Source organism: Sceloporus occidentalis, unplaced genomic scaffold, assembly GCF_023333645.1.
Source record: "Sceloporus occidentalis isolate IW3139 unplaced genomic scaffold, rSceOcc1.0.p SCAF_92, whole genome shotgun sequence".
In the NCBI taxonomy this organism is placed as follows: Eukaryota; Metazoa; Chordata; class Lepidosauria; order Squamata; family Phrynosomatidae; genus Sceloporus; species Sceloporus occidentalis.
This window is the reverse complement of record NW_028317072.1, coordinates 2,336,686-2,364,122: the sequence shown is the minus strand read 5'-3', so window position 1 is coordinate 2,364,122 and position 27,437 is coordinate 2,336,686. Positions and strand designations below refer to the sequence as shown.

At 41.5% G+C, this 27,437-nt stretch overlaps 1 protein-coding gene across 1 annotated transcript in view; it reads left to right on the top strand.

Annotated features, from left to right (window-relative positions):
* SH3PXD2B (SH3 and PX domains 2B) overlaps window positions 1-27,437 on the top strand; it is a 159,457-nt gene that overhangs the window by 73,631 nt on the left and 58,389 nt on the right. The window contains exons 3-4 of the mRNA XM_089496656.1: window positions 7,819-7,894; window positions 27,138-27,214. Of these exons, the coding sequence (XP_089352782.1) occupies window positions 7,819-7,894; window positions 27,138-27,214 (153 nt within the window). The remainder of the gene's footprint in view (window positions 1-7,818; window positions 7,895-27,137; window positions 27,215-27,437) is intronic.

The window sequence follows — 27,437 nt, the reverse complement described above, 5'->3', positions numbered from 1 at the left end:
CTCATGCAGCCATTGGCTATGGTTATGAATCTCCTACTTTTCCTGCATCTTATTTGATCAGGTGGGTGCATGAGCAAATCCACAACTTCTATAGACTGTGATCAATGTGGATGGAGGCTTTCTTCCAAGCTAAGTAGAGAAACCCATTATTATCTTTGATCATAGCTCAGGTCAGCTGAAAGGCATTTAAATGATAGATACCGTGCTCTTTACCTTTTAAAATTGTAAAGGTATTCAAAGAAAGAGGACATTTAAGCTTTTAATACCATCACTGAGCTCTACCCTGCATGTTGAAACTTGTTCTGAGCTTCTCTGTGGCTCAGTTTAAGTGTTAAATAACTAAGGAACATAAAAACAAAAAAGCAGGTCGGCTTGTAAGACAGGGGTGGTCAACTGTCAAGAGGTTGGGCACCTTAATTTCCATAGGACCTTAAAAGCCCCCCATATATATAGATATATTTTCTACTCAAAAAGACCCCTACAATTCCAAGAGGCTATGGGGGTGGCTTTTTTTTTTTTTAAAGTTTTATTAGCTGCTTTGGGTGTATTAGGGCCAAAAGGCCTTTTTTTCAATCTCTCCCTCCACATTTGTTTGAAGAAGGAAAGGAGTGAACGGGACAGGAAGACTATGTGGACTCAAATTCAGCTGTCTGTTGGTGGAGGATTTCCACATCTCAGAACACTGGCTGTGGTGGGGCAGGAGAGGAGCAGCAGTCTCACCATTCAGCAGTATAAAACATAAGCTTGTGGCTGAAGAAAAGCTAATAATCCAGTCCAAGCAAAGCAAAGGTCTTAGCTGGCTTTAGTTGCCACATGTGTTTTGTGTTATAAAGAGGCAAGGGTGAATGACTGGGGGCTCCAGCCTTTGGGTCAGAGATTGGTTGGTTCTGGTGAGATAGTCTGTGAGCTCCAATAGAGGACGACTATAGGAGGGTTGGAAACCATGTAAAAATTAAACTGCAATTTGTTTTTATCCCAGTTCTAAAGTCAGTTCTTGATGGTCTAAAACTTGGGAAATGCATGCGGTTGACAGTTTTTTTCTTTGGGTTCCTGGGGGAAAAGTACAGGGAAGGGGAAAGGATAAAGGATGAGCTGCATTTTGTTATCCTGATGGCAAATGAAGGAGAATCAGAATCTTCTTAAGATCTTAAGCATATAAGTTAACTGCTGTGTTTTCTGGCTGGGTCTTACCACTGTATTGTTATGTCTGGTCTTGCTTGCCATGTAAGAACATGAGCAGAACCCTGCTGAGTCAGACCAAAAGCCTATCTTGTCCAGTAGTCTTTCCCATAGTAGCCAACCAGATTTCTGTGGAAAACCCACAAGCAGGTCATGAATGTAACTGCATCCTCATGTTACACTTTCTCAGCAAGTGATGTGCAAGAGGTTTGCTGCCTGTTTATACTAGAGGAATTATCCTTCATGACTTGATCAAATGCCCTTTTAATGCTGTCCCAGTTGGCAGCCATGACATCATCTTGTATTAACAAAATCCACAGTTTTAATTATGCAGTGTGAAATGATACCCCTCTTTATCTGTCCTTAATCTCACTTCAGAGCTTCACTGTGTGATTTTTATTCTTCTAGGAGCCCTGGTGGCGCAGTGGTTAAATGCCTGTACTGCAGCCATTCACTCAAAACCACAAGGTTGCGAGTTCAAGACCAGCAAAAGGGCCCAAGCTCGACTCAGGCTTGCATCCTTCTGAGGTCGTTAAAATGAGTACCCAGACTGTTGGGGGCAAATTAGCTTACTTGCTAATTAGCTTACTTGCTGTTCACTGCTATGATCTTTGGAATAGCGGTATATAAATAAAACAAATTATTATTATTATTATTATTATATAACAGGGAATACAGCTTCTCTCTATCCTCTTTCTCCACATTATGCATAATTTTAGATACCTGTATCATGCCTTCCCTTCCCTTTGTATGTGCCACATAGCAGCCACCACTTTCTGTGACAGGTACTTAATGACATTCAGACCTTAGAAATAAAAAGCTAAGAATAATTTATTATGTTAGTTAATTTTAAAGAGTAGAAATTACCTCACAGTTTTCCTTTAATAATGAGTCCCATGTCTATTAACATGTTTTGGCATAATGAATAGTGAGTTTTGACTTGTTATTAAATTATTTTTCTACATTTATTTCTGATCATTGATTGCAGGTCAAAGATAAGGAACTGTTGAAAACCTGAAACAGTCTGAAAGTGAAATAAGATCTGTTTGCGCCAAAGGTTTTGTCTGGAACAGGAGGTCTAGTATGAAGATTGACAAGGATTTACATGAATAAGAAGCTTCAGTGTGTAGAGTGGCAATATTTTACATGGAACAGGAGCTCCAGTATGCAGATTGCCTGTGGCTTCTTTTAAAAATGGATAGTACAGTATAATCGTTGAGTGCTGGGCATGATTTACAGAGGCAAAAACATGTGGTTGTTTTTGCATTTAAATTCTTAAATGTTGATGATTCAAAATGGCAGGCGTCTGCCCTTCATTATGTTTCCTTGTAAGGAGCAAATGCAACTTAAACTGCCACCAAATTAGGAAGTTGTAAGTTTTCTCTGTGCTGTTGAATAATGGGGATACATCAGTCAAAATAGCCAGTATATGTTGTTATGGCTTTATGCCAAGCAAATCAGTGCACAGAGGAAGATGCAAGATGGTTACATACAATGAATGGCAAAAACTCAGTGGTAGGTAGCCTTGAATGGTAGTTCAATATCTCCTCTGTCCTCCCTTCCATGAATGGCATCTTTTCTGTTCAGGAGACATGTGTCTCATGTCCTCTTTAGGTGAATTAATTGATGACTGATACTGCATTACTTATCAGTGTCTGGCTTAAATGTTAATGGTCTTCATAGACAGAAAGCATGTCTCTAATCATCCACATCCTTTCTATATTAAATAGTGGCCCAATTAGATTTGGATATGGGCAGATGACATTATTGTTGCATAATCCTTTGTAGAAAAATTGAGCAACAAGGCATACTGCACGTTTAATAATTTGTTAGATTATGCCAGTATGAGATTATACTGGTTCTGATAGCTGTGTAGTCAAGGAAGCAGACAGTCCCCTGATATGGTCTGTTGGCAGTGATAAACTTGGAGTCATCCTTCTTTGATTTTTATTATACAGTGGGCCCTCCATATTCTCTGGGGTTAGGGGCTCAGGACCTCCATGGAAGTGGAAAAACTGCAAGTAAAAAGCACCTTTAATGTGAGAGAACACCTTTCTACTCTAGGTCTTCCAGCACAATTCTTTGGTCAACATTTTCCCAATGCTGACCACAGAATCATGCTGAAGGACCTATAATTACATAGAGAAGTGTTTTCTATAAGAATCTCTAGGTCCTCCAGTGCAACTCTATGGCCAACTTCTGGCAGAGTTACATTGGGAGATCTAGAGATTTATAGAGAGAACATATTAATCAAATCCATGAATAATCAAATCTGCTAAAGCCAAAACCACAAATGTAGAAGGCTGACTGTATCTAATTATCTTCAGTTAACAGATACTCATGGAGATGGCTCTTCTTCTTCCAGAGCTGGTGATGTTGTGGGAGAGAGCATACATTGAATTGCATATTTAATAATGCCAACCAGGGACTAGGTACTGAATGTCAACCAAGAAAGCAAGCAACCATATTCTTAATATCCCAGTTATAAATACTGCATATTTCTATAGTGAGTCCATAAAAGACTGGAGAGCATTTCATTTTCACTTGTGCTGTTAATGTAATGAAAATGTTTTGGATTACACCTCCCATAATCTTGGATTATTGGGCATCCTGTCTGAAGTTCAAAACATTGAGAGGGGACCAGTTTGCCCACCTTTGCAATCAAGTTCTCTGTGGGGCAACAGACTTGAATTTCATGTGCAAAGCCTGTGTCATTGCGATGTCAAGAGCAGGGAGAAAATCAAATAAGTAAGGATTGCTTTCTGCTGGAGAGCCAGGGCCGTAGCCAGAATTTTGGGAAAGGCGGGGGGGGGGGGGGCAGACTAAGTGCCACCATTATAAAAGGGCTTGGGTGCAGCGGCTCAGTGGCACACACCATTCAATGTATCTAACAGAAGGAGGGGGTCCGGACCTCATTGACATACACCCCTGTGCTTGGTTACATCCCTGGGAGAGCTAGTGTGGTATTGGACTAGGACTCAAGGAGACTAGGATTTGAATTCCCACATAGTTATGGAAACCAGCTGAGTACCCTTGGGGAAATCATACTGTCTCAGTCTCAGATGAAGGCAGTGCCAACCCTCCTCTGAACAATTCTTCTAAAGGAAACCAAAGTATAGAGTCATCACAGGTCTTAGTCTACTTGAAGGAACATAACAACAACTGTCTGTTAGAATTTTCTTCCACAAGATGTCACAGTTGATTTCAGGCTATAGAGTGCTGGTTTTCCCTAGCCTCTCTGTTTATTCATTTGAGGGTATCTCATGATTTCTGATTGTACTACAGATATTTCTATCTGAGAGAATTTGATGTTTAACGTGACATTACAGGTTGATGGGACTTTTACAACATATGTATGTGTTAACGGATGAAGAAATGTTTGCTTTGGGCTCAGGCTCCTCCTCACCTGGTAAGGTCCACCCTTAGTTCCCCTCTCACACACTTGTTTGTGAAACCAACCACCCAGGCCAGGGACATCATGTTTGAGTCATTTCAGACAAAGGCAAGAATTTGGAAGTCACAACTCTGGGTAATTTCCAGGAGGTGAATAGGGTAATCTGGTTTTGTGACATTGTATTGTGGTGAAAGTAAAAAAAAAAACAAAAACCAATAAAACAACAACTTCTTGTATTGAGTTAAACCCATGGGAATAATCTGCAGGATTTGCTTATTACTGAAATGCTGATGAAGGAAAAGAGTTTTGGTCCAGTTTCTGAGATACTCCCAAGCAACTTGCATGATGCAGACTTTTCTTGCTTGAGTTCTTACTTTTTTGGACCACAACTATAAGCTTTTGAGTGGTTAGCATTTGTCTGAGGCACAGCTGTGAATAGAAAGTACTGCAATGCTGAATATGACTGTGGTTTGAAGGATAGGCTTTCTCATTCTTGCAATGCCTCCTTAATTGTGGAACCTCCTGCCTTGTGAAGTTGGCCCACTGAAGGCTAACAAGTTGGTGAAGACAGATTCTAGCAGTGATTGGACTGAAACTGAAAAAAAACTTTCAAAGGTTAGTGTTTGTTGGCATTTTTTAAATGCATCATGACCTTAAAACACTTGTTGAATAAAGTGTAGTTAGTGTCACTTCATCAAAATTATGTATGTACAGATGCTTGAAAACAAGGTATTGCTCTTGGTGTCTGTCAGAAGGCTTGGCTCAAGCCAAGTATTTGGGATAATGTGGAAAAGCACAGTTTAAACTGAGATGTATCTTTTCCCTTTATTTTCTAAAGATGTCCCCAAGGTGCAAAGTGAACATGGAGTTCTGGGTTGCTATTTTGTGTTCTTAACTTTCCTTGTCTGCTGTTCTGCTTCTGCTCCTCTAAGATTACACACACCATCTCTGCCACAAATTCTTTCGGTGATTCACCAATAAATGTTACAGTAACTTGACTATAAGAATCATAGAGTTGAAAGAGGCCACAAAGGCCATCCAATCCAATCCCCTCCCATTCAGGATTACACAGTCAAAGCACTCCCGACAGATGGCTATCCAGCCTCTGTTTAAAAACCTCCAAAGAAAGAGACTCCACCACATTCCAAGGCAGTGTATTCCCCTGTTGAGCAGTTCTTCCTAATATTGAAATGGAATCTATTTTCCTGTAGTTTGAATCCATCGCTCCATATTCTAGTGAACCAAACCATTTGTCCATTCTAGCTCAGGGCTGGCAATTGTGTGGGGACCAGCAGGGCACACACCAAGCTCAAATGCCTCCCTTTTCTTCTTCAATTATATTACTTGATGTTCCATTTTGAAAAAGATTGCAGAGGAAAATGGAGGTATTTCTAGGTTCTAGGTGTAGATGGGGTTGAATGGGGGAACTTTTCATGTGTTTTAATGTGCTTGGGAGATTACTGTATTGTTTTGGCCATTTTTTTAAATTGGGAGTTTGGGGGTAGGCTCTTTAAGATCAACAAAAATGGGATCTTGGCTTCATACTGCCCACAGTTTGCCCAGTCTACCTCAAATTTTTCTATGTCTGCCACTGACAGACATAGAAAATTACAGAACCCTGTACTACCTACAAATTTCAGGCTCCAAAGCTTTTCATAGTACCCCCGAGATATTGGAAGCCAGCTCTGGGCTCATGAAAAACTGAAGATTGTTTTCACTACTTCCTTGCATTCAGCTGACACAGACCTTAAATAATTTAAGGCTTTGCTTGTCATTTTGGCTGGTGGGGATAACTCCTGCCCGTCTCTAGCCACAATGTTGGGAAGAAGGCTTCAACTCGTCTTACTTGTATAAGATGGCTGAGAAGCTGGCACAATGAGTGAGGCAAGCATAGTTGTTGAAATCTGTATTGAGGTCAAAGACATCTGATAAAACTGACATAACCAAGAGGCTAGTTATCACATTGGATGTTACCAAAATATCAATAGGTGATCCCTCTCCTCTCCTTCTCATGTTTGAAATTCTTCCCATACAGGTTGGGTCTCCCTTATCCAAAATGCTTGGTGCCTGAAGTGTTCTGGATTTTGAATTTTTAAAATTTATTTTGAAATACCCATATTTGCATATACATTAGTTGATGTTGTATGCCTTCAAGTCATTTCGGACTTATGGCATGCCTAAGGCATTTGCCTATCATCAGGTACTCTTGGCAAGTTTCTTGAGAGGAGGTTTGCCATTGCCATCCTCTGAGGCTGAGACAGTGTGACTTGCCCAAGGTCACCCAGTGGATTTCCATGGTTGAGCTGGGATTTGAACCCTGGTCTCCCAGGGTCCTAGTCCTACACTCAAACCACTACACTGCATACATAATGAGATATTATGGAAATGAGTCCCAAGTCTGAAAACAAAGGCAGTTTCCAGACTGCCCCAAAGTACGTGCTCGGCACGTACTAGGGTTACTAAAGGGTGTCCCTTCCAGATGCCCTAACCCTAGTACATGCCGAGCACGTACAAAATGGCGGTGCCCATTCTACATGGGCGCCGCCATTGGGACGTCCCAACTGCACTGCCTCCAAATGGAGCGGCGCGTAAGTTTCGGAGCTCCTTCCGGCTTTGCGTCGCTGGCACAGTTTCTAGATGGCTGCGCCAGCGACGAGCGACGCAAAGCAGAAAGGGGCCAAGCGGCCCCTTTCTCTTTGTCCCCGCTGCCATTGGGTGTCCTTGGGGCATGAAGCCCCAAGGACACCCCTTTCCAGGCTGTGGGGAAGCGGCCTTTTGCCACTTCCCCGTGGCCTGGAAAGCGGCGGATCGGGGTGTCAGAGGCTGCCGCTGTGGCAGCTGAGGCCCTGATCTGGCAGGGAAAGGGGCGGGTACATGCCACCCCAAAGGGGAGGTCTTTAAACCACCAAAATTAATTTACCTTTCATACACACTTTATAGAAATAATCTGAAGGTATTTTTAGACAATATTTTTTATAATTTTGTTTATAAAACTTCCGAAAGTAAAGGTGTCACTGTCTCAGCCACCCATGAAAATACTTTTGGTTTTTGGAATATTTTGGATTTCAGAATTCTGGGAAAGGGAGACTCAACCCAGACTACCGTTTTCATAAAAATGTTATAGATGAAATTGTTTGCAGTTCTGTTTATTTTTCAGTTTATTTTTTTATTTATTTTGCATCTATGAGGTTTGCTTCTGCTTTGGCTATTTTAAATGTATGCCTCTCCTGTGTTTGTTTTTAAAGATGCAAATGCTGGACAAATTCCCAATGGAAGGAGGACAGAAGGACCCTAAGCAAAGAATCATTCCCTTTCTGCCAGGTTTGTAAATTTAATAACATAGATGTCAAATGGGACATTTGCTGGCCTTCCCCATCCCCATTTGAGTCTAAGAGTTCCTCTGGACTAGCCAGCAAGACAAGAATTATTTAATAGCATTTGGAGAGATTTTATAAATCATAACTGAGATGACTAATAAGTTCATCCATTAATCAAACTTGGACACTTTGGCCTGTTACAGACTGCCAAAATAAAGCTGCTTCGGGTCTCTTTGGAGGTATGCTGTTTACATGATGCATGCATCCAAAGAATCTGGAAGCTGCACCAAAGCTGCACTCCAGTGCTTAGGAATGGAGTGTGGCTTTGGCGCGACCTCTGGACTCTTAGGACCCATGCATCATTTAAATAGCATAACTCCAAAGATACTCGAAGCAGCTTTATTTTAGCAGTCTGTAACAGACCTTTGTTGAGACAGGTACAAACAAGCTTCATTTATATACTGCTTCATATCACCTAAGCAATGTCTAAGTGGTTTAGAACTGTAAGCTAATTTGCCCCCAACAATCTGGGTATTCATTTTTGCAACCTCGGAAGGGTGCAAGCCTGAGTCAAGCTTGAGCCCTTTTGCTGGTCTTGAACTCGCAACCTTGTGGTTTTGAGTGAATGGCTGCAGTACAGGCATTTAACCACTGTGCCACCAAAGGTGGTATCCAGCCCAGTGCTTTGCGCTGGCCTGGATATGTGCTAGGGTTGCCTCGGGGCATCCTTTACAGATGCCCCGCAACCCTAGCATGTAACCGCAGCATCGGAAGAAGCTCCAAAATGGAGCTACTTTTGCCGCGGGTATCACTGGCACAGCCTTTACATGGCTGCGCCAGCAATACAGAAGAGAAAGGGGCCGAGTGGCCCCTTTCTCTCTCTCCCCACTGCTGTTGGGGTGTCCTTGGGGCATGAAGCCCCAAGGACACCCCTTTCCAGGCTGCGGGGAAGCGGCGTTTTGCTGTACTATACAGATGAGGAGAACACTCTTGACAGTAATATGGAAAAAAGCATAGTTCAGGGAGAGCAACCTGCTGTCTTCAGCCTTGATCTGGCCTGTAGAAATTCCAGATTCAACCCATGAGGACTCTGGGGAATGCTTTTCTCCTAAGCTCTAGTTTACAGCTTTACAGTCCCCTGTGTTAGGAAGTTTCCACCATATGCAACTCACTCAGCAAGCTGCAGGTAGAGGAGATCAGAAATATCCACAGACTACATTTCTCACATTCTCAACAGGGAACATAAGCGAAGTAGCAGAATCTCCATTATCTTCACTGGTCTGAGATGGGAAGTAGGATTTGCATTGTGAATAAGGAATGGAGGATGGCGGTCTAGGTACCACAATCCATACATGAGAACTAGTATCAGGGAAGAAAGTCATCTGAATGACCAATTCAAGACGTATTGTGGTCTGTGGTCTAAAAAAAAAGCATTTGTCTTCATCATTAAATGAGTTCTGGAGCAGATTTATCCTTACTGATATTTCTACTTTCTGTATCTACTGAGAAACCTCCTCTCTCCCTAATCATTTATTTTCAGTTTTTTGTACCTCCCATTTGGGTTTGCTCCATTCAGTAAGTTGGAAAGACCAGTAGAGGTCAAGAGGGGAGATCTTCTGTGCCTAGAGCTAAAAGATAATTGCACTCTAGCCAAATATTGTTAAATGTCTTGAATATATATTGTTAGAGCAACTGATTGTTGCAAGTGTTAAATCCCAAGGTTTTTTAATTGCAAATATTTGCTTACTGTCATTTGTTCATTCATTCGTTTCCTTCTGGCCCTTTCCAAAAATGTGTTTGTGTTTCATTGGACTACATGTGCTGACACTAGGGTGCGTTACAGACCGCCGGATTGCGGCAGTCTGCTGCCACTGCCGCTTGCACCGTCCGGGAGCCGCAGCCTTTAAATGGCGCGGCTCCCGGACGCTGCCGAGAAGGAGCGCGGAAATTGCGCTCCTTCTGAGGCCCCGGAAGAGGCGCCGCAAAGCGCAAGGGGCGCATTTGCGGCATCATTTCCGGGGCGACATGTGCGGACGCTAGGCGTCCGACACGTAAAGATGGCGGTGCCCGTGTGTATAGGGCGCTGCCATCTTTACGCCCTCGTCACTTGCTAGGGGTGAGGCCGGTATGGACGCTGGGTCCTCGACCAACCCCTAGCATGTGACTGGGGCGTATTATAGGGCCGTCTATAACGCACCTGAGTCTCTATTATTATTTACATAGGATCAAACTTTCTCTTCTTAAGAAGACACATGTTCTGACTCTTTGCATTTCTCCCCCACCCCCACACCCCAATAGCATTTGAACTGTGATTTGTTGCTTTTCTCAACTCTCATCCCTAGTTTAGAATGTCATTCACTGTTTGGTGAAATATAGTTGTCAGTGTATCACAGAGAACTGTTATCTAGTGCTTGATACTACACTTTCCTCAAGGAGATGCACTCTCCTCATCCTTGCTCATACCAGTTTTAAGAGTATAATTTTAAATTATTTGATGATGTTGGTTTTCCCAGACTTTATCTGTTTTAATCTAACTTTTGGCCTGGTTTTGTGATCAGAATGAACTTGGACATGATGATGAATGGCTTATACCAAGAAAGAACAGGGGGATATAAATCTGTAAGTTCTCCTGAGAGTTCTCAGCAACTTTGATGATGGTATCCTTCTAGATTGTATTTTCAAGATAGGTCTTAGAGCAGGGGTTGGCAACCTATGGCCTGTGGGCCGGATCCGGTCCGGCGAGGCCTTGGGACCGGCCCCAGCCCGGTCCTGCCGCCGATTGCTGCCCCCGCCGCCGCTTCCGCAGGGCCTCGCTGCCCTCCTCCTCCACCGCGCATGGCTGCGCAGAGGAGGCAAAGGAAGAGGAGGGCAGCGAGGCCTGGGGCAGAGGAGGCGAGGTGGAGGCGGCGCCTCCTGCGCGCGGCTGTGCCACCCTCCCCGCCTCCCCCTCCCTCCTTCCCTCAGAGGCTGGGAAGGAGGAGGAGGCTGTTTGCGGGCGGCCCCGTGGGTTCCTTCCTGGCCTCTGAGGAGGCCTCAGCCCCCTCAGAGGCCAGGAAGGAGGGGGAGGCCGCAATCGTGTGCCCCCGTGGGCTCCTTTTCGGCCTCCTCAGAGGCCGGGGAGGAGGAGGAGGCCGTTTAAGGGTGGCCCCGTGGGCTCCTTCCCGGCCTCTGAGGAGGCCTTGGCCCCCTCAGAGGGCGGGAAGGAGGAATGAGGCCGCCCGCGATCGCGGCGATCGTGGGCGGCCCCATGGGCTCCTTCCCGGCCTCTAAGGAGGCCTCGTCCCCCTCAGAGGCCGGGAAGGAAATGTCCTACATTTTAAAATGTTGTCCTACATTTGTCCCGGTTTGGAGGTCCTGACTTATGGCAACTCTATCCGCGCCACTCCGGGCGCCATTTTGAGATCGGCCCCCCCAGTTGTCTGAGGGACAGCAACCCAGCCCCCGGCTCAAAAAGGTTGCCTATCCCTGTCTTAGAGGCATATTGTTATCATACATGGACTGACACTGTAGGTATTGCTGAAAACATCTTTCTCCCTTGTGGCCATAGGTCTTTGTGATGTCATTGAGTTTCAGGTCTCCCCCCCCCCCCTCCATGTTTCTGTATGTAGTTGCTATGAGAAAATAATCTAGAGGTTTGGCCTAAAGTATTATATAGATTACATGCTCCTTTGGGTCTGCTTGGCTTGGGGATTCTACGCAGTTGTCTGAAAGCAATTTTTAGATAGTTGAAAGCAAACAAGTAAAACTTGATCCAGACAAATTCAGAGTTACATGGTCTGGAAAGCCTGTGGATATGCAGTAGAGGGTGGCTAGCAACTGGTTTTGAGTGAAGTTGCTTTCCCTCTCCCAAAACCAAGTACTTATACTTAATCTGAGGATTCTTCTGAATTTTACTCAGTTTATGGAAAGACATAATGCCAGTAGATAACAAATACTGTAACCAGTTTAGACTGATTCATGTAAACCTATCCAAAGAAGATGGTCATCATCCCAAATATTCTTTCATGGGTTACATCGAGATTACACTACTGCAGTGCATTCTATTTGAGGGCTGCATTTAAAGATATTTGGAAGCTTGAACTGATACAGGATGGGAATTACTAGGATGTTTATAGGGCCAGATTTTCAGAACACAGTACACCAATAGTATACCATTTACATTGATAGCATGCTCATTTTTGGGTTCAGTTTAAAATGCTGATTTTGACTTTTAAACCATAAATCAGCCATCCCGAACCATTTTTTATTATAGATTCCTTCATTCTGGACCATTGGCCATGCTGATTGGAGAGAGAGTCACTGGATGGTGACAAAAGAGATGCCATTTATTGTTGTCACTCCTTGCCCATGAAATTCTTTCTCCAGGGAGGCCTGCTTGGCCCCTAACTTTATCCTCTTTTGGGGATCAGGTTAAAATATATTTCTCTACCCCAGGTATTTGATGGGATAGGACTGATTGAATTTTAAATATATTATCCCTTCACCAATTAATTACCTCTATACTTCGCTTTTGTTGCAGAAATTGGTAACTTTATTCTATTCATTGCTAGTATTATTTTTAACTTCTAGATATTTTATCTATACTATCCCTAAAGTATATTTTTTTTAGAAAAGGGCATATTAAAAAAAGGCATACGAATTAAAAAAAAGCAGTGAACAGTTAAAATCATCATCATCATCTGGAGAGACCCAAGCTGAGGAAAGTAAGCACATTCTGTCTTGGCACCAAATTACTAGGATTACCTTGTACCAAGCCTTTAGGTCAGGTTCAATAGGCCTGCTCACGGCACTATCATCCAGATCCATTAGGGAAAAAGAAGGGAACATTTTAGTAATGGGCCTGCATTTTTGGAACAGGAAAACTGTACATGGCTCCATCTATATTGGTTTAAAATTACTTTAAAAGCTTTATTTGTAACTGATTTGCATGTTACATTTTAAAAGTTCTATCACTCTTAGTTTCAAGCCTGGCTTTCATATTTCTTTTAAAATTCACCAGTGTCTTAAATAGTTTGTTATGCTTGTACAGTGGATCTTTGGTATCTTCTGGGGTTTGGTTTGTAAAAGAACTTTACAAACCCCTGAATTCTTTCTTGTCTCAGATTTTCAAGCTGAAGCAAAAGCTAGTGAGGCATTATCAGTTTTCTCTGATAATGTGCGAGTTCCATTAAATACAATGGCATAGTGAAATGAGGGGGAAATCAAGGTTTGCTTTTGGGAATTTATATATTTATTGAATATTTTAAAACCAAGAATGGTTGAACCTATGGATAAAGAATTCGTGGATATGGACGGCCAACTGTAATACACTAGGTATTTGTGTGCTAGGGAATGCATAATCCTAGAAGAAAGTGTATAAATCCTTCTAAATAAATAAAGATTTCTGCATTCTCAGTCCTAGTAGCTGCCCTGTTTTCCTAGCCATTAACATCACATTGTTGTCAGTTTCCTTGCTGGTCCTCTTAGGAGTTTATCACATGGGTAGAAATTAGTTTAAACAGCAATTAACCCATGAAAATAGCACAATTGACATTAAAACATGATTAAAATGGGATTAACACACGAGCCATTATTCCATGAATAACCAGGGAATAACCAGGCAATAAACAGCAAAGAATAATTCTCGGGAAAATCCCTTGAGTGATTTGCTGCTCTTTCTTGCCTGGTTATTCATGGGATAATTGCACTTTAATCACATTTCAGCTCGACATCATGTGAAAACCATTAGCACAATTGTGGGATTATCATGGGTTAATCACCATTTATACTTCCAATTGTCCCTTGTGTGATAAACTCCTTAGTAGCTGACTGGGGACAGAACATTAGCAGAAGTTGGGCTGCAGAAATTGTGCAGTGCCTGGGACTGAAAACAAAAGGTGCTCTAAAGAAAGCACATGAGAGGCATTCAGATTTTGGATTTACAAGAGAATTGGTGAACTAGAACTCTACAATTCAGAATTATCCACTCCTTCCTAAAAAACACAAAAAACCATATCAGATATGCTTATCCAGCTTATGAGAGAATACATTTTGGCTCTCTCTGGTTAAAGCCTTTAAAAGACTTAATTTTGCAGCTGTCCTTTTCTTCATGGTCGTGATTGCAGTTTAGTAACCATCATGGTTAAAGGAGGTGCTTTCTGGTTCCAGCTTTTCCTTGGATTGTGGTATCAGCAAAACAAGATTAACTCTGGCTTGAATGCAGAGAAAAAGAGTTTGCTGTGCACTTTTACATGCCAGCTGAGTGGGATGGGAGGAGCCTAACACACCAGCCCCAGCTGCCAGCATCTAAGACTTGAACAAACAGGAATTACGGTTTGGCTATGTTCTGTTTCTGAGGCACTGTAACCTATTTCTGGAAAGCAGTGAAAGGGTAACTTCCAGAGAGGTTGCTTTGACTGCTGCATTTTTGCTTGGTACATGCCTTCCACACCCGCAAGAAGCTAAAATAAAACTTTATAATTTTTTGTGGAAAAAAGATACACTAAAAAAAATAGAGATATGTATGAAAGTTCTCTTAAGCTGTGCTCATAGCAGAGCTAAACAGGGTCATAAAAGTGCAACTCAAAGGCAAAAGCTTTACAAGCCCCTGAATTCTTTCCTGGCTCCAATTTTCAGGCTGAAGCCAAATCTGGAGAAGCACTACCAGTTTCCCTGGCTGAAAAAGCCTTTGTCAGCCAGGGATCATTGCGATATTGGCAGCAGAATTAACTACTTTGCTAGCCTCTGCCACCTTCTCCAAAACAATGGGTCAAATCTCAGCTTTTGGAGCTCTCTGAAACAAGACTGGATCCTTTGTCAGCACTATCCTAGAGGGAAAAAACCAAGAAGCCCACCCACCACAGAGAACCTTAAGTATCTTAAGAGTTCTTAACTATCCTTTGATCCCAAGCCCAAGTAGCTTGTAAATTCAAGAAAGCGAGGACTAATAGATAAGGATATAAGCAACAGAACTCTCTTCTCTGGTATGCCCCTCACACATACTCTTCCCAAGCAAGAAACCTGGGGGTGGGGGTGGGGGTGAGGTTAGCAATTGAATTGAGTAGAGAGAATTATACAGTACAGTACTCAAAGGCCCAGACTGAGTGGATGTGGTGCTAGTAGTTAACCTCTGTTACAGAAAAATTAGTCTTGTCTGTGTTCCACCTTTTACAAATAGGCAACCCTGCCCCCTTCCAAAAAATCTGCTTAGTCCTCTCAGATAGCAGACTAACGCTTGAATTTCATTTGCAGTGTGGGAATTTTGGCTCCTGCTTTCTGTTTCAAATATGCTGCTTTCTGGGAAGCCCTGATTGGTAACATTATACATTGTGGTTTCTGACGTTTGAAAAATGTTTCCAGTTATCCTGTCCACCCAGCCGCTTTTAGCATTCTTCACTAACCTCTAACACATTCAGAGATGAGGAGGGACTTTCTGTTCTGTGCTCTGGATAGATTTCTATCTGAAGCAAATCATCTTGGCAAATTGTTCATTCTTTTTAACAGCAGCAGCAACACCATCACCCTGTGCCCTTTTAAATGATCCTGTTTTAAAAGTTTGATTTTATGGTTTAAAGCAGACATCTAAATCCTACCAGAAGAAAATTTCATTGGAAAACATTCTCTATTATTTTCCTCATTGCCATATATTTTACAAAAGTGAATTTAAAAAGACCTTTAACAATTAGATTTAAAAAAAGACCTTGTATTTTGTTATTTATGACCTTCCCTGAATTTTTGTTCTGTATCTGTAGTGGAGTTTATTACCTCCACATATAGACTAAAAGTGAAACTGTTTAGTAGTGGTCATCTGTATACTTGTAATAAGATCCTACCATGAGAACCAGCATGGTATAGTGGTTTGAGCACTAGACTACTGTGGAGATCCGAGTTCTGTTCCCCATTAGGCCATGGAAACCTACTGGGTGACCCTGGGCAAGTCACACACTCTTGACCACAGAAAACCCTGTGATAAGGTTATCCTAGGTCATCATAAGTTGGAAATGATTTGAAGGCACACAATAACAGCAGCAACAAATAGATGCTGTATTTATTCTGTGGCAATTTGTGTAATAATTTTTTATTTTTATAAAAGACTTAATAGCTGTACAATTTGAAGTACTGGGCAGTAGAATGGAACACTGTTAACAACTAGGTAACAGTGTGGGATGCAGTGGCTTAGTGGTTAAGATACGTTAAGGATTAAGCCACATTAAGGCTTAGTGGTTAGGAAGGTTGGCAGTTCGAGGCCCACATGCTGCGTGATGGGGTGAGCTCCCGTAATCCTAGCTTCTTCCAACCTAGCAGTTTGAAAGCATTCAAAGGCAAGTAGATAAATTAGTACCACTTGGATGGGAAGGTAACAGCGTTTGATGCATTCATGCTCGTCACATGGCCAACGGAGTTGTCTTTGGACAACGCTGGCTCTTCCGCTTAGTAATGGAGATAAGCATCGCCCCCTACAGTTGGTTATGACTAGACATTCATGTCAAAGGGAATCCTTTACCTTTACCTTAAACAGTCTCAAGCAGGGACTTGTCAATTTTAATTTTTACTTCAGTGAATACTAAATTATGGAATTCAGTAATCTTTGTAGTGAGCAAAACCTCAGTGGCAGGGGAGGCCATTTTGTGGCTCTTTTTCCCTTCCCCCTTTTTTTGTCTGCAGTTCCTAGTAGCCTAAGCCAAAATAGCTAATAGTGAGGAATGCTGAGAGCTGCAGTCCAAGAACACCAGAAGGGCTGCACAATTCCCAACCCTGCTATAATGGCTCCTCAAGTTCCAGGGGTAGGAAAAGGATAGGACATAAATCAACAAAATAATAATAATAATAAACAATAATAATAGCAATAGTATGTAAAGGGATCTTATAGCATCTTTGAGACTGAGAAGGAAGTTGGTAGCATAAGCTTTTGTAGACTCAAGTCTATGAAAGCTAATGCTACCAACTTCTTTCTCAGTCTCAAAGGTGATATAAGACCCCTTTGCATACTGATCTGGACTCACATGGCTATGTCTTTGAATTCTGTCAGTAGCAGTAGTAGTAATACTAGAGTCAAAGATAGACTGGAAAGGTTATGAAATACTGAAATATATACATGGTGATTCAGTGCACCTGGTAGAAGTAAATAGTTGTGGTTCTCCAGTGGTGATAGGCACTCTGGAATCCATTTGAAACGAGCAGATAAAACACCTGAATTAGATTACTGTAGATAAGATCATAATAGCAGAATTACAAAATGTGACAATACAGTTGGCCCTCCACATTTGCAGATTTGGCTATTCATGGATTTGATTAATATATTCTCTCTAGGAATATCTAGGCCCTCCAGTGTGACTCTGTGGTCAACTTCTGCCAGAAGTTGTACTGGAGGACCTAGACATTCCTAGAGTGAACATTTCTTTAGGCATTTGTTGGTCCTCCAGTGCAATTCTCTGGTCAATGTCTGGCACATGTTGACCATAGAATTGCACTGGAGGATCTAGAGATTCCTAGACAGGTGTTATCTCAGGTTAAAAAATGTGTTTTTTATTTGTGGTTTTTCCATTTTCACTGGGGTCCTGTGCCCCTAACTCTAGCAAATGTGGAGGGCTGCCTATACTTGGAGTGTGCCACATTATCTGCTGATACCTCACTGATTTCTAAATTCATAGCTGGAATATGAACTGCTGATGTTCCAGGAGTCCAGCCAATAACAGCTGGTAAACTGTGAAACCAAGAGATGATAATAATAATTTCGCAGACGCTTGGATGAGACACCTTATATTCTTCACATCCCAAATAGTGTTAGGCTAAAATGTAGCCCTACTCAAGTGTTTTCTTTTAGGATTTATTGAAAAACATAGGGAAGTGGAGAAACACATTATCTCCATGGCCTCATTTGCTATCAAAACAAAACAAAAACAGCTTCATTTATATATTGCTTCACACTGAACGAGTAGTGTCTAAGCGGTTTACAACTGTAAGCTAATTGCCCCCAACAAACTGGGTACTCATTTTAGCGACCTCGGAAGGATGCAAGCCTGAGTCAAGCTTGAACCCTTTTGCTGGTATTGAACTCGCAACCTTATGGTTTTGAGTGAGTGGCTGCAGTACAGTCATTTAACCACTGTGCCACCAGGGCTCCTATCCTCATTACCCTCCATGTGTTGAGGGGAGCTTTTCTATCTGTGTAGCTCCACCTATGACACTCAATTCTAGGAACCAACTGTTTTAAGCTGGATGGGGATCTTACACAGATTTAAAAAAAATCCCTTTGACAACCATTGACACTCAGCGTGTGGAGGACAATGACAGTAGTGTCAGTGGAAATGGGGGTTGGGCAGAGCTACCATGTTGATTTTTTGAATCCTACAATGTCTAAATAGTGGTAGTGCAGACTGACAGTATACTTCCTTTTTAACTGGTTCTGTGGCAGCTTAACTTGCCTGTGCATCTGATTATTAATATTATCATGACTTTTGTATATTTTGAACTACGGTATATGAGAAATGACTATGAGTCAGACACATCCTGCATCCCATAAGGTGAGGTAAAATGAAATGCCTGTGCAGTTTTCTAAATGTGCAAGCAACTGTGCAAAACTCCTTTGAGGATGAAGGGAGTGTGCTGGAGGAGAAATATGATGATGGAAACCCTGAGAAAAAAAAGGCTAAGAAAAACCCAGATGGACCTTTCTTGATTAGCTATGTGCATAGTCTGCCAAATCATTTAGGAAACAGCTTTTATAAGTAGGTCTGAGTCTTCCAAACACTATATATCCATGGTGCTCAAGAGTCTATTGCCATCAGTTTTTCCCTGGAAAGGCTAGATAGAATGGTATGGAAAGAAAACTTTGCCCAAAGCTGAAGTTTTACATTTTGGCTGCGAAATTGCTTTTGTGGAAAGTTAAACTGGAGATCATGGCAGTCTCCCAAGGAAATAGGAGATTTAAAGTATAAGAAAGTGCAATTTAGATAGTTGTCCATTTTCTACCTCCTTTCCAAGCTGTACAAGTTGAGATGCTGTTACTGTTTCTAATCCAAACCTTCGCATAAAACTTTAGAAGCTTATGGTGGGCATTTGCTTGCATACCTATTTTGCCTGGGCAAAGCCAAGGGTAGAACTCAGATGCCTCTCTGAGACCATAGAGAAAGACTGAATCTGAGCTGTCAGTGCCAAAATGAAGCACTCCATCTTCTCTTGTACTGATATTGTTTTTCATTGTTCTTTATACCTGCTGGGTTGGATCCAGGGATGTTCTTACCTAGGGGAAGCACAACTTAACGCATGTTCCTTATATCAAAATGATAACTAAGAACTAGTTATGTGCTTGTGTTAACATAAGCTGTGGCTTTGGACTTTTTAAGGTGCACACTTGTGCTAGTTCTTGTACAAAACTTTGCAGAGCAGTGCCACCATTACTGTTGGATTTCACATATATTCAAGAAAGTTAGTAATTTTGCTGCTTCTTGTTAATACAATAGCAGCAATCACAACTGGAATCTTTGAGAAGCATTGGGACGTTCAGAATGTTTTGTACATGTTATGCTTACATGTAGCCTATAAAGTTTAGTTTTTGTTGTTATCCACCCTCAAGTTGATCTCAACCCATGACAACCTTGTAGATATCTCCAAGACTCCCTGTCCTCCACTGGTCTGCTCAGTTCCTGCAAACTCATACCAGTGACCTCATTTATAGAGTCCATCTATCTTTTATAGAGTCCACAACAAAAGTCTTTTTGAATTGGAAGACACCACCAACAGTAGTGCTAGAAGCAGCACAGTTTCTTGCCTCATAGGAGCACACAATCCCACCATCATGGAAAGGTAGTGCCATGGTGGATGGATTTGTCTAGATACACAAAAACATGGCATAGCTAATTGGAAGGTCCCATCCTCTTTCAAGTTTGTCTCTTATGCTTATGGAAGGTTATTCATCATGTGTGATGAAATAATTAGGGCAAGTCACTATAATACTTCACTTTGGAAAAGAAAGAGTATGAACCAGGAGAGAGAGTACTGTAATGATTTATGACTTCTTGAGAAATTCATTGTTCTCTATCTAAGAAAGGAGCAGCTACCTTTGCAGAGGACAGGGCAGCCTGGCTTTCAAAGGAAATTATTTTTGTGCTGCTAACTGATTTAGAATTTTATTGCGTATGTTTTATTGCCCTTTGTCTTCAGTCCCCATATGGGGAGTGGCCTCTGCCTGCATTGATATCCCTCCAGACCATCTTAACTGACAACAGAAGTAACCTCTGAGACAAAATGTAGGCCTGTGACTAACATCATCCTATTTCTTTTCCCCTGTGATTTTGGGAATGTAAACTATCCTGACCCTTCAGGGTGTAAATGCAGATAGATAAAGAGTGTTTTTGTGACTGTTTTTGTTGAAAGTATACCTTGCTTGTCCACTAAAAAAAAAAGAAGTTCAAGGCAACTCCTGATATAATTGAGATAAAATAATAAATCTTCAATTAAAACCCATCTAATAAAAGCACATGTGACAGAGTCATTGGACAGACTTGGATTCCTGACAGCCATTCCTGACTTGGGCTGACTGAGAGAGGGACTGCTGGGGAAGGAGTAGAAATAAAAGTAAGTGACTTTGAGCAGAGGTTCAGGGGAGGTTCAAAATAAGTTGAGAGAAGGATACTGAATAGGAGAAAAAGTGTGTTAGAGATGGTAAAGAGGGAACTATGTAATGCCTACAACTGTAATATTTACAAAAGCATACCACCTGGGAACTATTCTACCTATGTTACATTCTTGCTAAATGTTTTTCAGTAAAGTCACTGTTCATTTGTTACAACAGAAGCCTCTCCCTATGTGAATTCTAAACTATATAGGCACATAAAAACACACTACCAACAATATTAAGCTTATATGAGGAAGACACTTAGGCTCATAGTCCTTATACATTTAGACAAATGGGCAGGTGTCATTGAGAAAGCACCTTCTAATAAGTAAGAGGTAAAAGGTAACCTTAAGGCATAGAGAGGAGGTCACACATCACAGTGTATAACCAAGAAGCAAAGTGTACAGCCCACCTCATTAAAAAATTCCTTAAGTTGCAAATCAGGCTCCAAAAAAGTTCAAAGTCATAGAATCTGATAACTGGAACGGATCACAAGGGTCATCTAATCCAGTCCCTGCCATGCTGGACTATGCAACGAAATCACTCTTGAACGATGCCCATCCAAACTTGGAGAATGTACCATGCTCTGAGGCAGTTTATTCTACTTCCGAACAGTTATTACAGCAAAGAAGCTTTTCCTAATGGCTAGATGGAATCTCCTTTTTTGTAATTTGAACCCACTGATTTGTGTTCCAGTCTCTGGAGCAGCAAAAAACAATTGGCTCTATGTTTTACATGACTTCACTCCAGATATTTAAAGATAGTTATCATGTCACCTCCCAGCCTTTTCTTCTCCAAGCTATACATGCCCAGCTTCCTAAGTCATAAGGCATGATTTCCAGACCTGCCCTTCTATAAACTTTGGGGAGCATATCTGCATTTTACAATACTGGCAGTGTTCCGACATTCCTTGCTTCCACATTGACAGCCATAAGGAGGGGACCTCTTCTTTTATACCCCAGCCAGCTATTTGGATTCCTGCCATCTCTGTTATATTCCTTAATTTGTCAAGTTAAATATGACATAGCTTAACAGTACTCTGTGTACATGTTAATTGATTAGAATGTTAGTAAGACTATAAAACTCCAGTAATTTATTTATTAGAAATTCCAAGCATTTGTGTTTATTATACATTCTTAAAGATTTTTACTTACAAGTGAACAAAATACTTTTTAAAAGGAAGCAAACTAATTTTGTTCTGATGTGACATAGCATAGTGGTGTAGGTCACACTGATGTTGTTTAAACTGTCCTCAGGCCAGATAAATTGAAGTATAGGAAGCACCATCAGCATGTCTTTCACCAGTGAAAAGTATGAGAGAAGGTGTGTTCTTCTCTGTGAGCCACTGGGGAGAATTTGGGTATTTATATTCTATTGTCTGCTGCTTTAAAAATATCACAAAGTTTAAAAGGAAGCAATATCTTCAAATAAAAAAGAAAAGCACTAATGTTCATAAATATGGTGAAGGAATGGACATGCATTACTGTGATTGCTTGTGCAAATGGTAAGAGAGATTAACTGGCCATTTACTTTGATTGCCTGGATGTTTTATGTGTACATCAATAAGAAAATGTGGGTTATAAATTTTGTTTTAACTCTTATAGCTGAGTGAATCTCGGAAATAAGCCAGCCAATTGCTGTCTGAGTTCTAAATATAGAAAGAAGCAATGCTGACCCTAGTTACTGGAATATCCAGTTTGACCAAATGGGAAAATGAATTGAAAATTCCTTTTGATTTTAGTTGTTGTAAAGGAAACTTTTCCAGCCTCGTGACATGGACTGCAACTTCCAACACAGATGGCTGTGGGACTTTGGGATGTGTAGGCCAAAATATATAGAAGGTATCTGATTGGTAAAAACTCATATAAACACATTGATAATTGAAGCAGTGACCTTTGAGCATCCAATTATTAACAATAAAGTCTCATGTCTCTTCATTAGAAATTTGTTCTGTTTGCTCTATTTGAATTTGTTCTACAGTTGTCCCTCCACATTTGTGGGGGTAGGGTTGAAGGACCCCTGCAAATTTTGAAAAATTGCAAACTCTGCCCCCCCCCCCCCTTACAGGGGAGCAAGGAGGGAGTAGAAACTGAGTACATGCACTTTCCTCTTTTCCCTCTCCCAGCCACCCTGTAACTAGATCAGCTGGGCCAGTTACAGGGTGACAGGGAGGGGTTGAATAAAAGCAAGTGCACATGAGTCCCCTGCCTTCCTTCTGATGCCTTAGAGAGCTTGCCTGAGCTCTCTGAGTTACTGGAAGGAAACAGGGGGACTCATACACGCAGCTTTCACCTCTTCCCTGATGCCTCAGACAGTTCAGGCAAGCTCTCTGAGGCATCAGAGGAAGGGAGAGAGAACTGCATACACAATTACCCTCGCCTCTTTTCCAGTGCCTCAGAGAGCTTAACCCAGTTCTTTTGAAACCAAGGCATTTGCAGTGTATTTTCAAATGAACTGGGTTATTTTAGGGAGCCACCAATGGGAATGAGCTGTTGATCCTATTCAGGGCACCCAGGAGGGAGGGGCAGTGGGCAGAGGGGCAGAACATACCCATCCCACAGGTCTTGGCAAACCACCATTGTTTTTCCCCTCTTGGGCTTGCAGGTCCATGGGTGAAGAGTTGTGCAGTTGTTGTTGATGCTTGCTACATTTACCCTGTAATTATGCTCATGTCTGCAAAAAACATTAGTCCAGAATCCTTCAACCCATGATAAAAACCACTACTGTGGTTGTGAACCTTCAAGTTGTTTCCAACTTGTCGCAACCCTAAGAATAGCCTATCTCTTGTGGTTTTCTTGGCAAAGTTTGCCCTTGCCTCCCTCTCAGACTGAGAGAGTGTGACTTGCCCAAGTTCACCCAGTGGGTTTCTATGGCTGAACAGGAATTCAAACCCATGCTGTAATCCAACACACAAACCACTATGACATGCTAGCCCTCTACTAAGTGCCACAGGTGTATTAAATGCCAAGAACATCCCTGGCACCATAATCAAGGAAATTCCTTTTAATGGAAGATTAGACCCACCAGTCTTCAATCTCAAAACCATAAAAAGCAAAATGAAAAAAGTCAATATGGTTTCTTTTATATCTTCTGTATTTGTTTCAGATACTTGTTTAGGTAGTTTATTGCAGTCTTGGCTGATCTTATACGAGTGTAGGATGGCTAGGGAATTTATCTGACAGGCATTTCATAAATACAAATAATTAATAACTGGTGTGATCTCTTATTTTGTATACTATAGTTAAACTCCAAGATTTTACTTACCATGGTGGATTTAAACAATAGGTGACATGGTAGCATTGAGCACTGTGAGATGGTTACCTGAATGAGCTGCAGTTTCCACATTTTTAATTCTTGCAAATAAAGGAGCAACTTCTGCTAGATGGTAATGTATAGTAAAAACTAAAGCAATTTCTGCAGTACTGCAGTCTGTTAAATGAGGTGTGTCCTTGCCTAAGGGAGGAAAACAGAGCAATTATGCAGCTTTTATAATTGCAGTCTTTTTCTTTCCTAGCTGGAAATAGCCCTCCTTTCTGTTATTTCTTGCTTGAATCTTTGGGTTTAATAGGTATTCCTAGCAGCCTGGAGACAGGATGGGTGTTTTACTAATTAGGTAATAAGCCTTTTATTATAAGATGATAAACATTCTGTTTGGATAGCAACAATAAGAGAAGGGATGTGTGTTTGTTCTGGATTTGGATACTGTACTATCGTAAATTCTTCTAATTTTATAATCTTCTTATATTGGTGTATGGATCCCTTATTTTAATTATTTTAATAGCATGCATTGGCATGGTCTACACCAGTGGTTCCCAAACTTTGGTTCTCCAGATGTTTTGGACTTCAACTCCCAGATGCTCCTCCAGCCAACTTGATGAGCAGTCAGGAATTCTGGGAGCTGAAGTTCAAAACACCAACAGGACCAGTTTGGGAACCATTGGCTTATGCTAAGAATGAGATGTTTCCCATGTGTCAATTTAAATTTCACACATCCTCTAAGAGGTCCTGTTTTAGTGGTGGACAATGCCCAAAGGCAACATGGTCACAGAATAGTCTCTAACAACGCTGGCTCTTTGGCTTAGTAACAGAGATGAGCACCACTTCCTATGGTTGGACATGACTTGATAACCTTGTCAACAGGAAATAGCTTTACCTTTAATGCGCAAAAGCACACCAGCATATGTGATCTTACTATCAATAACCAAGCCTTAGGAGAGTCTCTGTGTGTGCACACACACATGCACACATATGCGCACATGCCCTCAAGTCTCTTATAGATTTATGGCAACCCCACAAATTTCATAGGGGGTGCTTAGACCAGAGATACTCAGAGGTGTCAGTTTCTTCCTTCCTCTGAAATACAGCCTTTTAAAATAGGTGGGGGATAGGAAACCACCCAGTGATGGTATGAAGGGGCTTGGGCATATCGTGTACCCCATAGGAATAGACTGGGATCCCTAACTTGCTGAATTCTTGCTCAAGTCCTGAGGATCCATACACTTGATTTCTAAACACTGTAAGGTTCTTTTAAATAACTCTTTTTAACTAGGTTACATCTAAGTATAATATACCTAGTAACTAAAATATTGATATATCAGTAGCATGACAAAAACAAAACTCTGTTTTCAATTAGTTTGTTTCTACTCATATTTTTTCAGGGCATGGTGAATATATCTTTTTATCAAGTTTAAGATTTATGTCATGATGTGAGTTCCGTTTGGTGTTCTTGTTTTAGAAAAGGTTTAGAATTGTGGCTAGTGAATAGCTTTCCCAGAGGCAAACCTCCTTTATAAGGGCATTTGGATAGAGTGTGACTCCCACCTCCCAAACAGCCAGCTTCTGTAGCTGTGAAGATTTTGCACTTCATGCTTCTCTTCTGTTCTTAGGATGGCAGCTGAGAGGAACAGGTAATGTTCCTTGCAGTGACCATCCAGAGTCCCTGCAGTGTTCCCTGGAATGATCCTTCCAGAGATTGAAATCCAGTTTACAATAACTGGATAAAGCAGCCTCCTGCAATCTGGTACCTTCTGGATTTGTTGTACTAAACCTCCCTTCACTCCCAGTTAGCATGGCCATATCCAGTGCTATTCTAAAGGGTACTATGTTGAGCTAGGACACACTAAGTCTGTATTCAGTGCTGGTTTCTGTGGAGAAAATTCCTTGACTGATGTTGACAACCATTAGTTAAGATTCTCAGTTAAAGTCATTAATACACACATACACTTAACTCCTTTTTGATGATCAAATGATAAATACAAAAAAATAGTATCATTCAACAGTCCCCTTTATGCTTTTGTTTACTCCAAAGTATGTGTTGCTAGACTGCAACTCCTCTCAGCCCCAGCCATCCTAGCCGTTGATGAGAGAGTTACAGTCCTACATCTGTATGTCCACACATTCTCCTCCTTGCTCTGGTGAGTGTGTAGAGCCTGATCTAGACTGGAGCCACTGCATAGAGGGGTTTATTCTCTCCCTAGAAGTTTTTGTCTTAGAACTTTGTTTTTCCCTGTGTGGCAGCTAAATAATGAAGGTGAAGGCATTTCCCCCATGGTGACAGTTGTGTATGGGATGGAGCAGCAGCATGTTTAAATTTCAGTCACTACATATAGTAGTCTGAATCCATATAGGGCCTCTGTTTGCTTACATCAAAGAAAGGAAACGAAGCTGCATGCTATATAACTGACCTAATGTGTACAGTCAGCCCTCTTTATCCATGGATTCAACCATCCACAGCTCAAAAGTTTTAAATATAGGGCCGATACAGACAGCCCTTTAAGATGCCCTCGTCACGTGGTAGGGTTGCCTCGGGGCAGTTCTTCCAGATGCCCCTCAACCCTAGCATGGGATGAAGGTGTCAAAATGGTGGCGCCCTGTACACATGGGTGCTGCCATTGTTATGCAAGTGCCGCGCGGCACCCACACGGCACCACATGGTGCTTGCGTAATGAGTGCGCCAGTGGTACACTTGTTACTCTGCAGGGAAGCCATGTGGTTTGGCAGCTGCAGCTTCCCTACAGAGAGAAAGCAGGTGCTGACAGGGCACCATTTTTAGGCACTCTGTACCGCGCCATACATATATAAATTCCAAGAAGCAAACCTTGATTTTGCCGTTTTATATAAGGGATACAATTTTACTGTGTTGTTGTATTTAATGAGACTTGAGCATCCACAGCTTTTGGTATCCACAGAGGGTCTTAGAACCAAAATTCAGCAGATACTAAGGGCCTAGTGTAGTTTATTCCTGAATAAAAGACAAATACAAGTACAGAGTGTTCTTAAAATATAAAAAATACCCTAAGAAGAAATTGCATAATTGATTTTAAAAAGAGTTCATAAAAGAATTATATACCGAAAACACCCTTGGTGAATTGAACAGTCAGAGACAGATAGACAGACAAATAATAGATGTGAGTAAAATGGTTCTTGTGGCATTATTCCTGTAAAAGTTAGCATAACTCACCTCTTCAAATATAAGCTTTGTATTGCAATGTGTGAATCCCCTTAAAAGATCACTTCCTGCAGTTTGTGCATGACCCCCTGACAGAAAATTATCATCCCCAGAGTATTTTGATGAGCAGTATTCTGCTAAACCAAAATATTGTCTAAATCAGTCAGTGACAGTTACTATTCATTTCTGTCTCGTCGACTGTAGGTAAGATCCTCTTCCGACGAAGCCACATCCGTGATGTTGCTATCAAACGTCTTATACCCATTGATGAGTATTGTAAGGTGAGTAATATTTTCTTCTTAGGTTTGTGGTGATCAGTACAGACTAGAATGTTACTGGTTTTTTATATCCATATAGTGAATGTTTGTGTTGATTACTGTTACTATATATTCTTAATTGTTGCCTGTGCAGGTCCATTTTCATTTGACCTGGAGTCTCAGCATAAGTGATTCTGAATATAGCTTACCCTTTGCATTACCTGTACCAGTCTTCTCTGAACTAGTG